The 14173-nt window shown below is 36.7% G+C and overlaps 1 protein-coding gene across 16 annotated transcripts in view; it reads right to left on the bottom strand.

The window, feature by feature from the left end:
- The window catches only part of SUPT3H (SPT3 homolog, SAGA and STAGA complex component), a 253337-nt gene that overhangs the window by 75658 nt on the left and 163506 nt on the right, over nt 1–14173 (bottom strand). For all 16 annotated transcript variants that reach the window (XM_086875608.1, XM_086875609.1, XM_086875610.1 and 13 more), the window contains 3 exons: nt 8833–8919; nt 7597–7687; nt 5838–5974 (listed from right to left, as the gene is read on the bottom strand). In XM_086875608.1, the coding sequence (XP_086731734.1) occupies nt 5838–5974; nt 7597–7687; nt 8833–8919 (315 nt within the window). The remainder of the gene's footprint in view (nt 1–5837; nt 5975–7596; nt 7688–8832; nt 8920–14173) is intronic.

Genomic DNA, 14173 nt, shown 5'->3' on the forward strand with positions numbered 1-14173 from the left:
TCTAATGGGACTTATGGAAGTGATGAGCTCTCAAAACAGCTTAAGGGAGTGGGAAAATGAGATCCTGGTCTTGTTTTCACCACTGTACCAAGACTCTCATGTCTTTGGGCAGGAACTTTCCCACTTCTCTTTGAGTATGTTACTTAGCCACTATAAATCCTTTTGTACTCTTACTTGGCCAGGACCCACAAGTGAGGGTGATACTGGTTTGCATTTAGGGCTGCAATTATTTAGTCCACAAAGAATGTAAGATTTAAGGGATTTAATGGTATGGCTTGTCCTTCTGTCTGCCACTGGCATCCCTTTGCCCATATTAGACAATGTTTGGTAAAGAACAGCACAGAAACCCCACAGGGATTACACTATCAAATCTTACCACAGGATGCTTTCTTTCCTAAAGTGTAGCTGTTAAAATCAAAGACAATTTAAGGTTAATAAACTGTGATTCTAAAAACTATTAATTTATTAGATTTGGGTATAAAATTGTGAGATAACAGAAGCCAGCACTCAACTAAATCCAAAGATTCTGTCCCAAAATATAAATTCTGTCAACAAGAATCTGATATCAGCAAAGAAGTCAAAAATAATTATTTGAGAAGAAAAATAAGTATATTATAAAAATTAGACAGCGAAAGAGACATGCACTGAGAATCGATGCTTAGTAAAAGAAAACTTCTTAGTTTGTCTTCCAGCATGCAGTTTCTATTAAGTGAGTGCTGTCTCTACTTTCCATATGGGCTTTAAAGCAAATTTCAGTTTGTTACTGATTCACCCTGCAGGAACAGATACTCCCTAAAGAGTAATGACCCCAGCACTTACACTGGCATAATTTTGGCCAGTGAAATGAATACAGTGGTACTAAAAGGTCTCAGAGTTTTTCCTAAATCACTTCCTGCTTATTTTCTCTGTAGATTTTTTCCAAATTTGTACAATGATTTTGAGAACTTCAACACCATTTTTGAGATCCACCATGAAAAGAAGAGCTCAGTTGTTTACTTCTGATTAGAAGGGACCTTTAAAGGCCACCTAGTCCCTCTGCCCTGCAGTGAACAGGAGTGTTTTCCACCAGATCAGATGCTGAGAACCCCGTCCAACCTCACACTGAATGTTTCTGGGCAACCTGTGCCAGTGCCTCACCACCCTCATTGTAAAAAGCTTCTTATGTCTAAATCAACCCTCCTTTAGTTTCAAGCCATTCCCCCTTGTCCTGACACTCCCAAAGTCCCTCTCCAGCTTTCCTGAAGCCCCTTTAGGCTCTGGAAGGGGCTCCAAGGTCTCCCAAGAGCCTTCTCCAGGCTCCCAGCCTGGCTCCATAGGAAAGGTGCTCCAGCCCTCTGAGGATCCTCATGGTCTCCTCTGGACCTGCTCCAACAGGTTCTTGTTTTCCTGTGTTGAAGGCCTCAGAGTTGGACATTGTTTGGGACAATGTGACCTGGCTCAGGTCAAAGCATGATCACTCAAAAGCTGCTGATGGTACTCCAACAGGAAGGAATCTTCTTGATCACTGACTAGTTTAATAATATATTCCAAGTCCACCATATTTCTAAGAGTGGTTTGGTGTGTTCAGGAGTCTTCTGCAAATACAAATTAACTACCTCTCAACAAAGACAAAATTAAACAGGAGTAATTAAAAAAAATGTAAAAAACTATATATTTTATACACACTTTAATGCGATCTACCATCTTTTGCACAGGGCCCATTGCATTACTGTGAGCTTTAGAGATTTCCCACCAAGGCAAGAATACTGGTGAGCAGCACTAAAAAAAATTGCACCCACAATGAACCTCCTAGAATAAAAATAGGAATCTGTAGTTTTTAAATATCTAATGCAATTCATAGGACAATATACCCTAAATCATAAAGTCATAAAATCACAGCATAGTTTGGAAGCACAGTGTTGGAAGGAACCTTAAAGACAATCTAATTCCATCCCCACTGCAAAAAAATCAGAAAGTAGGCATTTAATTTAGTTTTTTACCATTTTGCTGGCTTCAAGACTGCTTTAAGGTAGTCTGTTCTTGTAGGGAAGTTATTTTCCCTCTACTGTTTATTCAAACTTGCTATGAAAGCATTATGGTAGCTACTGCAACTGAATTATTGCCATATAACATGTGACTGTTGGAAATATATCCCCAAACTGGCAGTCAGGGTGACACATCAATGGTGTTTCTCCTAATCTATGGGAATAGAAGTGAAACAGAGCACTCACAGCGTGATGCTCTGAATTCTTTTGTGTGTCAGTCCAGACTTCTGATGGGAAGATCTTATCTTGGGGGGGGAGGGAGCATTAAAGCTTTAAAACAAAAAATGGGTATTTACAGAATGAGAGAGATGTCAGCTTTGCAGTAACACTGACTGAAGTCTTTAAATAGCTACACTTTATTTAATGACATAACATGGAGAATATGATAGTGGTTCTCACAGAAGAAAAGCAGAACTAAAGCTACCATTAACAAAATCAGAGGCAAACCTGCAGCTGGTTTAACTATGGTCAGGAACCTGAGAGGTTCAGAGGAACAACATAAGGAGACAAGCACCCAAAGCTCGAAGTCTATTCAAACTGCAAAATAAGGAAAAACTCCAAGATTTTAAATGAACAGGGGCCTCTTTGCCCCACCAATTCAGCCACATCCCACAGGAATACCACCTCTCCTCTCTAAATGATTTTTAAGAGACAGAGGAAAGCCAAATTGTAATCTTCTTTTAAAGTGTCAGTTATGGTGGATTCTGTAATACAGCAGGCAAAGGAAGTCAAACACCCGAGGACCACCAGCTCTGGCTATTCCACAGCCCAACCTGTGCAATAAAAAAGAAGTGTGGGTAGATTGCCATTACAGATGTCATTCTCAAGAGACAGACACACATTATGAAGACCAGTTCTATGATCCATCTCTCCTTCCCATGCACAGTCCAGTTACATCCAGGAATGAGAATCACTTTTTCCATCTGTAAATGGTCTTTGAGGAGCAGAGTTTCACTGGTGCTTTACTGCTGTCTCAGGAGAGCAGGATAGTAACTGTTATAAAGTGAGGCAGAGGTGTTATTCCAGTTTTTATTTTGTTTTGACTTTGCCAATACAGTTGTCTGGTTTGCCTCTACTTCATGTTATTATTGCAGTTTTATAACAAGTCATCTCATCACAATGTATTGATATAATAACCACGTGTTAAGACAAAGTAGTGTGAAATTTGTTCTTAATTTCTGCCCTATATTTTAAGAGTATTCCACCTTGGATTAATGTCCCTTTGCAAATTGCTGGTATTACTGATCCTGAGATAGTCCCTTTGCTTCAAATTAAAACCATGAGATATATCAGAAAATTCTATGGACAATCCTAGATGAGTGTCCTTTGCTTTAAACATGACAGTGCTGGTGGCTGTATTTCAGTCAAAGAAGTGTAGAATTGTTTGGTCTCCTTTGGTAATGTCCCAAAGTGTCTCAGAGCTTTCCTGACTCCTCCGTGCTGCAGATATGGAATGGACATCACATCACTGCAGGCAATAACATGAAGGTTTAGCTCTAATTTTATGAAATGCTTTAAAAGGAATGAGTATAAACAATATTTGCATCATAACTGAAAACATACTGCTAAACAATCATATCCTGTTTAGCCCATAATAACATCAGAAATATATGTTTATCATCCGCTCTGGACAGCTTAGCATGATTTTGGCCCAAGGCAAAGTGGAACTGAAATCATTTATGGTAGTCCAAACCAAGGTAACCACACATTTCTGAGGTAATTCATACCTAAAAGGAACACCACCCTTAGACTGCAGTTCATGATTTAAATACACTAATTCCTTAAAAAACCCTGTTAAATTGACTATTGGATTTCCTCCAGAATTTAGTGCGGATTAAACAATCTACTGAAGAAAGAAAATGTGATACAGAAGATTAGCCCATCTACTAACAACTCTTCCTTTAGGAATGGATCACATTTCCTACTATCTTTGATTCCTTTCCACCCACCTCAAAGTGACAACAAAATCCCAAACAAAACAAAGCCCAAAATATGTTAAACATTTTGAGTAGCATGTTTCAAACAGACTTTCATGTTTTGTCATTAGTTTTAGAGACTAATAAGAAAGCAAATAGATAGTGCTGGCTTCATACCTGTATATAATTCATGACTGTATTCTAAAATAAGATCTTGATTTTCTTATTCTTTTCTTTTAACATGGAAACAGATCAAGAGTTCACAAGATGTAATGAAGTCAAGCAATAGAGAGAACAAATACTTTTTATATATAATATACACAAATACTACAGTTCATGATTTACAGTCTAGTAATAAAATCCAAAACATATAGTCAGATGAAAGGCAAATATTTGATCACAGACACACATTCCTTGACAGACAAACACAGATTCAGATTTGCCATTGTCTACAACAGAGAACTTCATACTTTTATCAACTTTTGTAGCTCTTTAGATCAGAAAAACACTATATTGGAAGAAGAGAAGAGAGTGCAAATTCAAGCACATTCAAAATTCAACCCATTCATTCAAAAGTATGCTGTTATCTATTTCTGTGTTTACAAACTCAAAGAATTTGCCTGCCTTTATGCAAAACATAACATTTTGCATAAATAAATAAGAGGTTAAAGAAAAGAAACCACCAGTTTCCAAAATACAAACAGTGGTTGGGTACAACTGTTCAATGACACAAATTCTCAGCTGGGGGGAAATGGGACTTGCTCCTAACCAAATTCTTAGAGAGAAGTGGGTCTTCATTAGGTTTTGATTTCTTCCCATTGCAAAGCAGAAAGGAGCAGAAAGATTGGGAATGCTGCAGTTCTGAAAAGAGGCTCCATTAAGAAGAAAGCAAGCAGAATTACAGCTTGCACAGGATAAAAATTTCATTATTTCTTAGAATTTTCCATGAAACCCTGAAAGTGAAATGAAGCCCTAATAGCCAAATATAAACCACAAAAATATTACCAAACACATGAGCCACCTCAGCATTGAAAGGGAATTCAAACCAAAGCCCCCAGCTTCCAGCACTGAAAGGGTATAGAAATCACTCTACAAATATCGAATTTCCAACAGTCCTGTCCACTCTGTTGATGTCTGAAAATGGATGTAAATTGGCTCAAATACTTCTCTGGAATTGTGAGTGTGCTCCTAGCACATTTTTGTGCTTGACATCCAGTTGTCTACAGAAAACGTAAGGAAGAATTGAGCAATTGAGCACGACGAAGGGTGAAGGACTCTTTGCATTCACTGTGGACCAGATTACCAAAATAACAGGGTAGTCCTGCCCACCCACAGAAAATTAGTCAAAAACACAGACTCCCATGCTAACACAGCTACACTACTTCTCAGTCCTGCCTAGCTTTATGGGAGTCATGTAGCACTGCATTTTTTAATGTAGACAAAATTTTTCTAAACTACATAGAACAGAAAATAGGCCTGGAAAGGATGGAAAGAAGAGTTTATACTCAAGCATGCTAGCACAGAATATTTTAATTTCATCTGTAAGCTGTGTTATATGAAGAGTCCTCAAATGCTATTGAAACAAATTGCTAAGAAGATAAATAATTGTTGCAAAAAATCTGCATGGGATATTTATAAATAAAATTTGCTTTCTACTGGAAGAAAGTAGAAATACACAGCAGACAGAAAGATCCATAACTACCCTTCTGTAATCTTCCTTGTCAACATTTGAAGGAATAGGAAAAATAAAGAAATAGGATTTCTTTAGACCATCTGGGCAAAAGAAAAAACATGTAACAATGATTTAACGTGCAGCATGAAAAAGGCATCAGACCAGCAAGGTGCATTAAATGCTTCATAATTTTTCTGCTGGGTATCAATAAAAGGAAAGAATTACCTCCATTCGTTCCTGCTTGACATCATCGATCTCATCATCTTCAAACATGGCCAAGAGCTCTCCAGTCTGGTCAATGGAGTTGAGAAAGTCTTGGGCCAGCTTCTGCCTCTTGTTGGTGTTATTGCTGTTGAATTTGTCTTCACAACGACAAGCAAAACAGAACAAACAACCTATTTGGCTTCTCCAAATATCACCTGATGTCCCTTAGAGTGACACATTTTAGAACCAGCACTGAGCAGAAAAGGCCTGTTCATATTGTGCCACTCACATAAGCTATGCTACCTGAACAAGGTGATGTCACTACTCTGCTCCAGTAGCAGCAGAACATCATCTTTAGTATTTCTTAATATAACCAAGTAGCTTTTCATAAACTAGAGAAAACTAATCTGCTGTCCATTTATCATTTCTTGTCACAAAAAAATCCACAGCCGAACTTGAGTCACAGAGCAGAATATATTGAGGAAAAATTCTTCCCTGAACATCTTCATTTCCTACAGCCTCAAGCAAACACTAACACGACCATTAAGTTCCATAGGTGATGGACCACTGCTCTGCAGTTAAATCTGGAGAATGCTGGCAAGATGATCTCTGTTGCTCTAAACAGCAGAGCAGCTATAAAACCACTGAATTCACAAAAGAAAATTAATGGCTTTAATTATCAAAACCCACTAGAAAAGGCATTATTTAATTCCAGTATAAATTGCCCTTAGGAAGCATTTCATGAACAGCTAAAAGGCTTAAGGGAATTTTTTATTATTTTATAAAATAAAAGTATTTTATTATTTGCTTTAAGTTGTGACACAAGCTAAAGTATTAAAACCCCAAAGCTGCCAGGTAAGAAGCTGTACTACCAGATTGCTTGCATACATGAAACATAAAAATAAAATGCAACAGGCAAATTTAGTCTCAAATGAGCTGACAAAAACGTATCCACAGCTTGATGAAGTCAGAGCAAGAAGTACAATGCTCACCTAGCATCAATGTGGAAGTTCAGAGGAACCAAACACAAGGAATTCATTGTATGGGAAAAATAATAAAAGACTCTGAGAAAGGAAGTAAGTTTAATACAGAAAGTTGTGTAAGGACATTGCTAGATTTTTTAACAGTATGGTAAGGTTTAGATTTGCCATGATAAGTTTTAACTTAACTTTTTACAATGGCTATGTTAGTTCTAATGTCAATATAAATCAACAAAACTTTAAACCAGGAAACTATATGGCATAAATTAATACATTTGTAATTCAAAGAGTTTTTACTTTACATGCATTGGTTATGAAATCTTTGACTTCCTCATGGAATGCAGAAACAAAAGTGTTTCCCATTATTTAAACTAAAGATTTAAATTATAAAATGTTAAACCACACTTAAAAAATACATGTCATATATTAGTGTTCAGTGACTTCTGATTTTAAGAGTTTTTTTAAAAAAAGTATGTCAAAACATTTTGATAATAACTTAGCAAGTGCCCATTCAATTGCAGGTGGTGCATTTAAAATACAGATGCTGAAATCAATTAGCTCTTTAATCAGCACCAGTTTCTTACTTCAACAAAGCTCTCACATGAAGTCTTACTGCTCATGTGGATGGTAATGCAAACACATTTCAAATTGAAAAGCAGGGATTTTTAGCAAAATTCCTCTAAAGAGACTATTTTTGTGTCTCTAACTGTCAAGCAAGACATTAATACTTTGCATTGAGCTGTTCAGCACTTTTACAAAACATCAAGCCTCTCCCAAACTAAGTAATTTCTCTTTTCTACCTTCAAGGAGGTCATCTTCTTCTATTCCTTTGACAATTTTAGATTTGTAGTCTCGAAAAAACATGTATTTAAGTAGCCTTCGAAGCTTCTTCTGTGAGAAAAAAACACATTTATATAATGACTATTACACAGTTATTTCTTATTTAATTTGTACGTTTGTAACACACAAACATGCAAATGTGTAGCACATTACTTAGTAAATATAACTTTAAAATATTTGTCATTTTAAATTCTGCAGAAAATACATAGAAAATACCTCAGGACAGTAGAAAATCCATATTAAATATTATTTATTTGAGCTCCTTGGTACTTTGCTTTGACTTTCAGAAAGGAGAAATTCATATATCAGGCTTCTTTATGGCACTCCAGAATGTTTGCTTACTTTGGAAAGTCTAGGCTAGAAATGCACATTTCAATGAACTTTGACTCCATATCAGTTGCTGTTTTCAGTACAGCCTTACAGCTTTTATCAGATAAAGAAACTGCAATTTATTTTCATGTTTTATTGAATTTTGAAATGATTTTGGCCGTTAGGTTTCACCTGTCAAATGAGGAAAGGAAAACAAAGGAGAGAAAAGAGTGAGAGAAAGAGGGAAACTAAGGAAGAAAAGGACATAAAGGAAGAATAAATAATATAATTTTAAAAAGTTGTAAATTTTTTTAATAGTTATTAAATTTGAGGAGGGAAAATTATTTTTTCCCCCTTGTTGACCTGCTCTACTTACTATCCAGAGAAAGCAAGGCCATACCTAAATTTGGAGATTTTAGTGGGATAAAAAACAGGAAAAATATTATAAAATAAAATGAAGAGGATTTATAGACAATCTAAATGACAAAACTATAATGATCACATTGTCAAATGTGACACTGACACCCTTCATAACCAGGGGGAAATTAGAATGATTGATTTTTAATTAAAGGGACATAAAGTATAGGGATCAATATTTATATCTTATTAAGAATTTGTTTTGAGCTCTAAGGTACATTATCTACCCTATAGCTTTGTGAAAAAAAATGAATTGATAATTGAAGCTACAATTCAGAAAAAGACAATTATTATTTTAGATATTACAGAATGATTACAACATGCTCGATCAAATACAATTGCAGAGCAGCTGTACTTTTAAATAAAGCTATTCATGATGATGGATTCCTTTACATAGGTTAAGAAAGCACTTGAAAACACAATAAGCAGCTGACTACATAAAATAAGAAATTTCTGTCTAATCACTGTACCTTATCTTTGCGCATTAAGAACAGGAGATCTTCAGCAGAGATGACTCGAGCTCCTCTCATCTGAGAAACTTCAGCTGCTTGCTGCAACTAAAATAAATTAATAAATTAGGATGGCCTTTTCAGTGTTAAAAACTTTATTCACTGGGGTTTGTTTTAAATAAATTCAGAGAATATTTTGTATGGTTGTCCATAGCAAAATACAAGCTGTGCACTAAAACACAAGCTGGGACTCTCAAAGGTGTCACTCACTCGAGTCTTGTTTGCCAAGAAGTGAATAACAATTTTATGAAAAGCCTGAAAGACCTTTGACAAATCTCAAGAAAAAGCTTTTTTGTTTATATTTAAAATGATTGCTTTTAAAAAGTCCTGCTGCCTTTTTTTTTTTTTTCTTCTCTTAGCACAGAAAATGAACATATAATTCTCTCAGGCAATGTAAAAATGCCAAATTCTTGCCATAGCACTTTATCTGCAACTGTGGAAGGCCGGCTGATCCCTCTCCCAATTTTTTAGAATAACAAATATTAATTTTAAACAGCTTACCTAAGTATTTTTTGAAAGAAACTCTACCCCTACTTGACTTAGCATTAGTACAAACCAGACTCACATGAAGAACTTTTTTAGGCATGTTCTTATTTCATTTGGGAGAAAGAAAATGAATTGATAGGAAACACCAACTCTATTAATGATGGAATTGAAAAACCTATTGAGCAGACCAGGCCATTCAGCTGTGAAAGTGATAAAGATTTGGCTGAGCAAGGAATGACACAAGAATTGATAAGAGGTGACCAAAGGAGTGAAGCAGTGGACTGCTCTCACATCCATTGTGACAATACCTACAAAAGCCTCGAATGCCTCAAACTGTGCTGTAAAGAGCAAAACAATCTCTTTGTAAAGGACTAAGTACATCAGTTTTCAGTAGGTGCAGGAAATTGGGGTTTTTACACAAAACTAGAACAGGGTTAGAAACCTGGTAACCTGGGTATTCTGCACAGCTGGTGCTTATCAAAGTGCTGGGTTAAGGAGATTCAACCCAAATGTGCAAAAGGGTTCAATGGGATTTGCTTCTTTCACCTCACAAGCTTTTTGTTCTGGCATAAGATCATCACGGAATCACTGAGTGGGTTGGAATGAATTTTTTAAAGATCATCTAGTCCAACCCCTGTAACGAGCAGGGACCTTCAACTAGACCAAGTTTCTCAGAGTCCCCTCCAGTCTTGAATTCTTCCAGGGATGGAGAATCCACCTCCTCTGTGAACAAGCAGTTTCAGCATAAAACACAGTGCTGTATCGACTGAGATAGAAGGGATGTTTCACACTTTACCTTAAAAAACATAATCCAAAAATCAGTATTTGATTGGTTTTTTGCCCTCAGCCTTGAGCCTTTTCCACTGATGGAAAACTGACAGTGAGAACATCACAAAAGTCATCAAAAGAAGAGACACCTTCAAAAATTATTGATATTAAAATTCAAGCACACCTGTAACATGATCAATAAACAGCAATTTAATTTATGTTCAAATAACTCTATATTATTCTTTAGAAATGCATTAATGCACCTGAAAATAATTTAAAGAAATCCTATCCTTCATACTCACACTAGCAATGGTTTCACTCAGTATCACTGGCTGAATAAGTATATTATTAATCTGAGCTCCCATGCTGCTATGACTTGAAATAGGCCTATTCAGAAGTTAAAAAGATCAACAAAAACAGTAGCTGTTTCTAATATCCAAAGAAGGGGAAAGTGGAGGGGGGGGGGGGAGAAATTTTCATTTTGGCAAGTGTTCAGTGTGCAAAAGATTCAGTCCATAAATCATAATACTGGACTGCATTAATTTTTTTCCACACTAATCACAAGCACACAAAACGTTAACTGTATCTGGTACGCACAACACAAAACATACTGCGTGAATAGGTTCAGATTTTCCCCTTGGAACCCTCTCTTGGCCCTTGCAGTCACCGAGACCAGAGAGATTTCAGGAATTCAAAAGTCACAGTAACATAATCTCACTTGAAAAATGTAAGAATGTGAAAAACGATAGCTCTATTTTTTGGCATAAGCAAAACTGTTTCTTATTCTGATTAGTTTGAGGGCACGCAAGCTACTTATGTTTCTAACATAAAATATAAAGAGTTGGATAAAAAAAAAAATTACCAAGAATGAGCCAATATTCCTCTCTGGTGTAAATCTATTGCAGCTAATGGATTTATGCCAAGGCTGACTTTGGTCCCACTGAACTTAAAAGTGTTAGAAAACCTGACCTTAGCATGGTGATAACACAACACAGCTTTCCCAAATATCATGTAAAACAATGGCAGAAATATCCAAAGGGAAAGCATACCCTAGTTCCCAAACATGCACAAGGATGATCTCTTGGCCCCTTCCAATCCAAACCATTCCATGATTCTCTCAGATATAAAGTTCAGGTATGCTAATTTCCACATGTAGCTGAAATACCTTCTTTTTCCAATTGACAAACACGCGACAATGACATTTATAGCAAAGGTTGTGTGTGAGCTGCTTGCAGGAGCCATGCAATGAAGGAAAGGAGAGTAAGGAGCAAAGGCCAGATTCATGTCCCATTTGCATCTAAGTAAATCCTGAATAACACTGTTTACTTTAATGGAGTTATTCTGGGCTAAACACGAGATCAAAATCTGGAATAATATTCTCAGTTTCTACCAAAACAATGAAAACTTTATTCTCGTACTGCCTCAACTTCTGCATCTATTTTATTTTAAGGAATGGACACACAGCATTTAATTTCTTTGGCTTAAAGAAAGCAAAGTACAAAAATAATTACTTCCTGTACAGTTATAAAATATGGATTATTTATCCAAACAGACCGTAATGAGTTTTGCATTGGTACACGTATTTACCTGGGAAACCGGGGTATGCTCAGGTAAATATGTATCCAAGCAATTAAATAAAAATTACGTCCCACACAGCCGAGGCTGGGGGGAAGATGTATTTATAGTTTAACACACACATAATTGACTCATTCAAACCACAACCTGAGTGCTTTGCTATAATTAGTATTATAACAAACTGTCTTATTTGACTGTCCCAGAGTTGCCATTAATATGCAATAAGCCCTGATTCCTGAATTTCCGGAGCTGAAGGCCTGGTTGAGTCATTGCGTGATGAAGGGGGATTTCAGGAAGCCGTGCCAAAGAACCGATCCATCTCCGAGCACCCCAGCATTTGTCATTTCAGAAAAGCCCTGCTCAGCTCCCTGAGATCAGGAGGTGCCTCACCCCTGGCTGCAGCGGGAGCACGGGGGGTTTCACTCAGGGAGCAGCACTGCCCATGACTCCAGATGATGGGTGCGATAGAAATGCTGCAGGGACTGTTCATACATGAGGTTAGGAGCAGTTATGGCAAGAATTTCCCACCATCTCCCTTCTCCAAGCCTCACTGCCAGTCACACAATTTGGGGCTGCAGCAGTTCCAACATACTCACTTGTATTCTCCTGTTTTTTTTTAGTTTTGAAAATATTAAGTCCACATTACAAAATATTTTGTTTGGGATGATATTGAAGAACAGCAAACAATTCAAATTACTCAGCTTTTTTAAGAAAAACAGGCTAAATTCACTAATACCAGCAAACAATGTCTGAGACCTTAGAATCCGAATATATTTTTACTACAGCAGAATTATGAACCCCTAAAAGTGAAGTTTAAATAACGGAAGTGTTGAAATGATTTTAACGATAGGAGCGCAAATAGCTCTGTTAATAATTAGAAGTTTATGAAAAATAAGTGCATTTTACAATTTTTCCCATTACAAAGAAGGTAGTATATACAGTAACTACATTTTAAAGCCTAAGAAGAAATGGCTGGGGAATAATATTTTAAAATGTAATCACGAGTTTAATGACTTTATGAAGTTAACTTTCTTGGCAGGATGAACTGAAGTATGTTAACAGTCACCTTACGGCTATTTTCTTTTTGCAACTTCTGCAAATTATAGATTTGTTGAAAGGAGTATTCATTCTCCTGTGACAGAAGCACAGTTACTTCAATGGGACTGTCTGCTTTTTTTCTTTCTTCCAGAATTATTTTTTCTTCCACTACCTCCAAAGTCAACAATCACCGATACTTCTTCTACAAAACCGTCTTGATGGACAAACAGACAAAAAGCTGGAAAACAAACATACTGTGTTGTGACATAATCCTTCCAGTTAAACTGCAGGACAGAGTGGGAATGGTGATGTTTGCATGCCTTGGAACTGCTGAGAGCCAAGAATAATGCTGCAGGAGCTACGATTTTGTTTTCATTATACAAGAAAATTAGATCATAGTTCACCTGGGTGATTTTTTTTTTTTTTTCAGAGGCAGGAAGGTTGTTGTGTTATTAAATACGCATTAAAATGTTCTATTTTCTCACCTTTTCTAGGTAAAAGCCACACTACTGTAAAATTACCAAATAATATTCTGAATTAAGATATAGTCCTGTAAATACATTCCAAACAGACCGTCCTGATACTTTTATGAAGGCAACTAAATAGAAAAGGTAAATACAGGTTTTCACTTTAAACTTTCTATGTAATATCTCACATGCTACTAATGGTGACACCTGAGCTTCTTGTCCTAACACACACAGAGAGGGAAAATACTGACTTTATTTCCACAAGTCATCATAGAGATGTGCTTTATGCACTTAGCACATCCTGGGGAGATAATTACATTATGGAGCCCATTAGAGCAGTGTGGCAGGTAATGAATGATTCAGGATCACTGCACAAGGGCTCACCAGCACGACTGAATCATCACAAGATGTCTAAACCAGAAAATTTACCATCTGCAGATTAAAAGAGAATCAATTTTCTTTGTAATAGGTATTTAGCTTCAAATGTAAGCATTTTTTACTGAAGACCATTTAATGTAACAGCAGTTGATTGTAAGTGACCTCTAGAAGATGAAGCTCTGTGTCACATTTTAAACCTTTAGAGAATCATGGAATCATAGAAACGTTTAGGTTGGAAAACACCCTTAGGATCATTGAGTCAAACCACTCCCCCAGCACTGCAAGGCCACCACTAAACCATGGCCCCAAGATCCACACATCTGCCAAATCCCTCCAGGGACGGTGACTTCACCAATTCCCTGCACATGCTGCTCCAATGTTTGACACCCTTTCACTGCAGAATTTTTTCCTAATATCCAATCCAAACCTACTTTGGCACAACTTGAGGCCATTTCCTCCTGTCCTATCATTTGTTACCTGGGAGAAGAGACTAATCCCCACCTGGCTTCAAATTCCTTTCAGGGAGCTGTAGAGACTGTCATATTTTATGCTTGACATACAGTGCATCTCAGTTCATACAGATCATAAGA

The sequence above is a fragment of the Cyanistes caeruleus genome, chromosome 2 (genome assembly GCF_971803275.1).
Source record: "Cyanistes caeruleus chromosome 2, bCyaCae1.hap1.1, whole genome shotgun sequence".
NCBI classification, from domain to species: Eukaryota; Metazoa; Chordata; class Aves; order Passeriformes; family Paridae; genus Cyanistes; species Cyanistes caeruleus.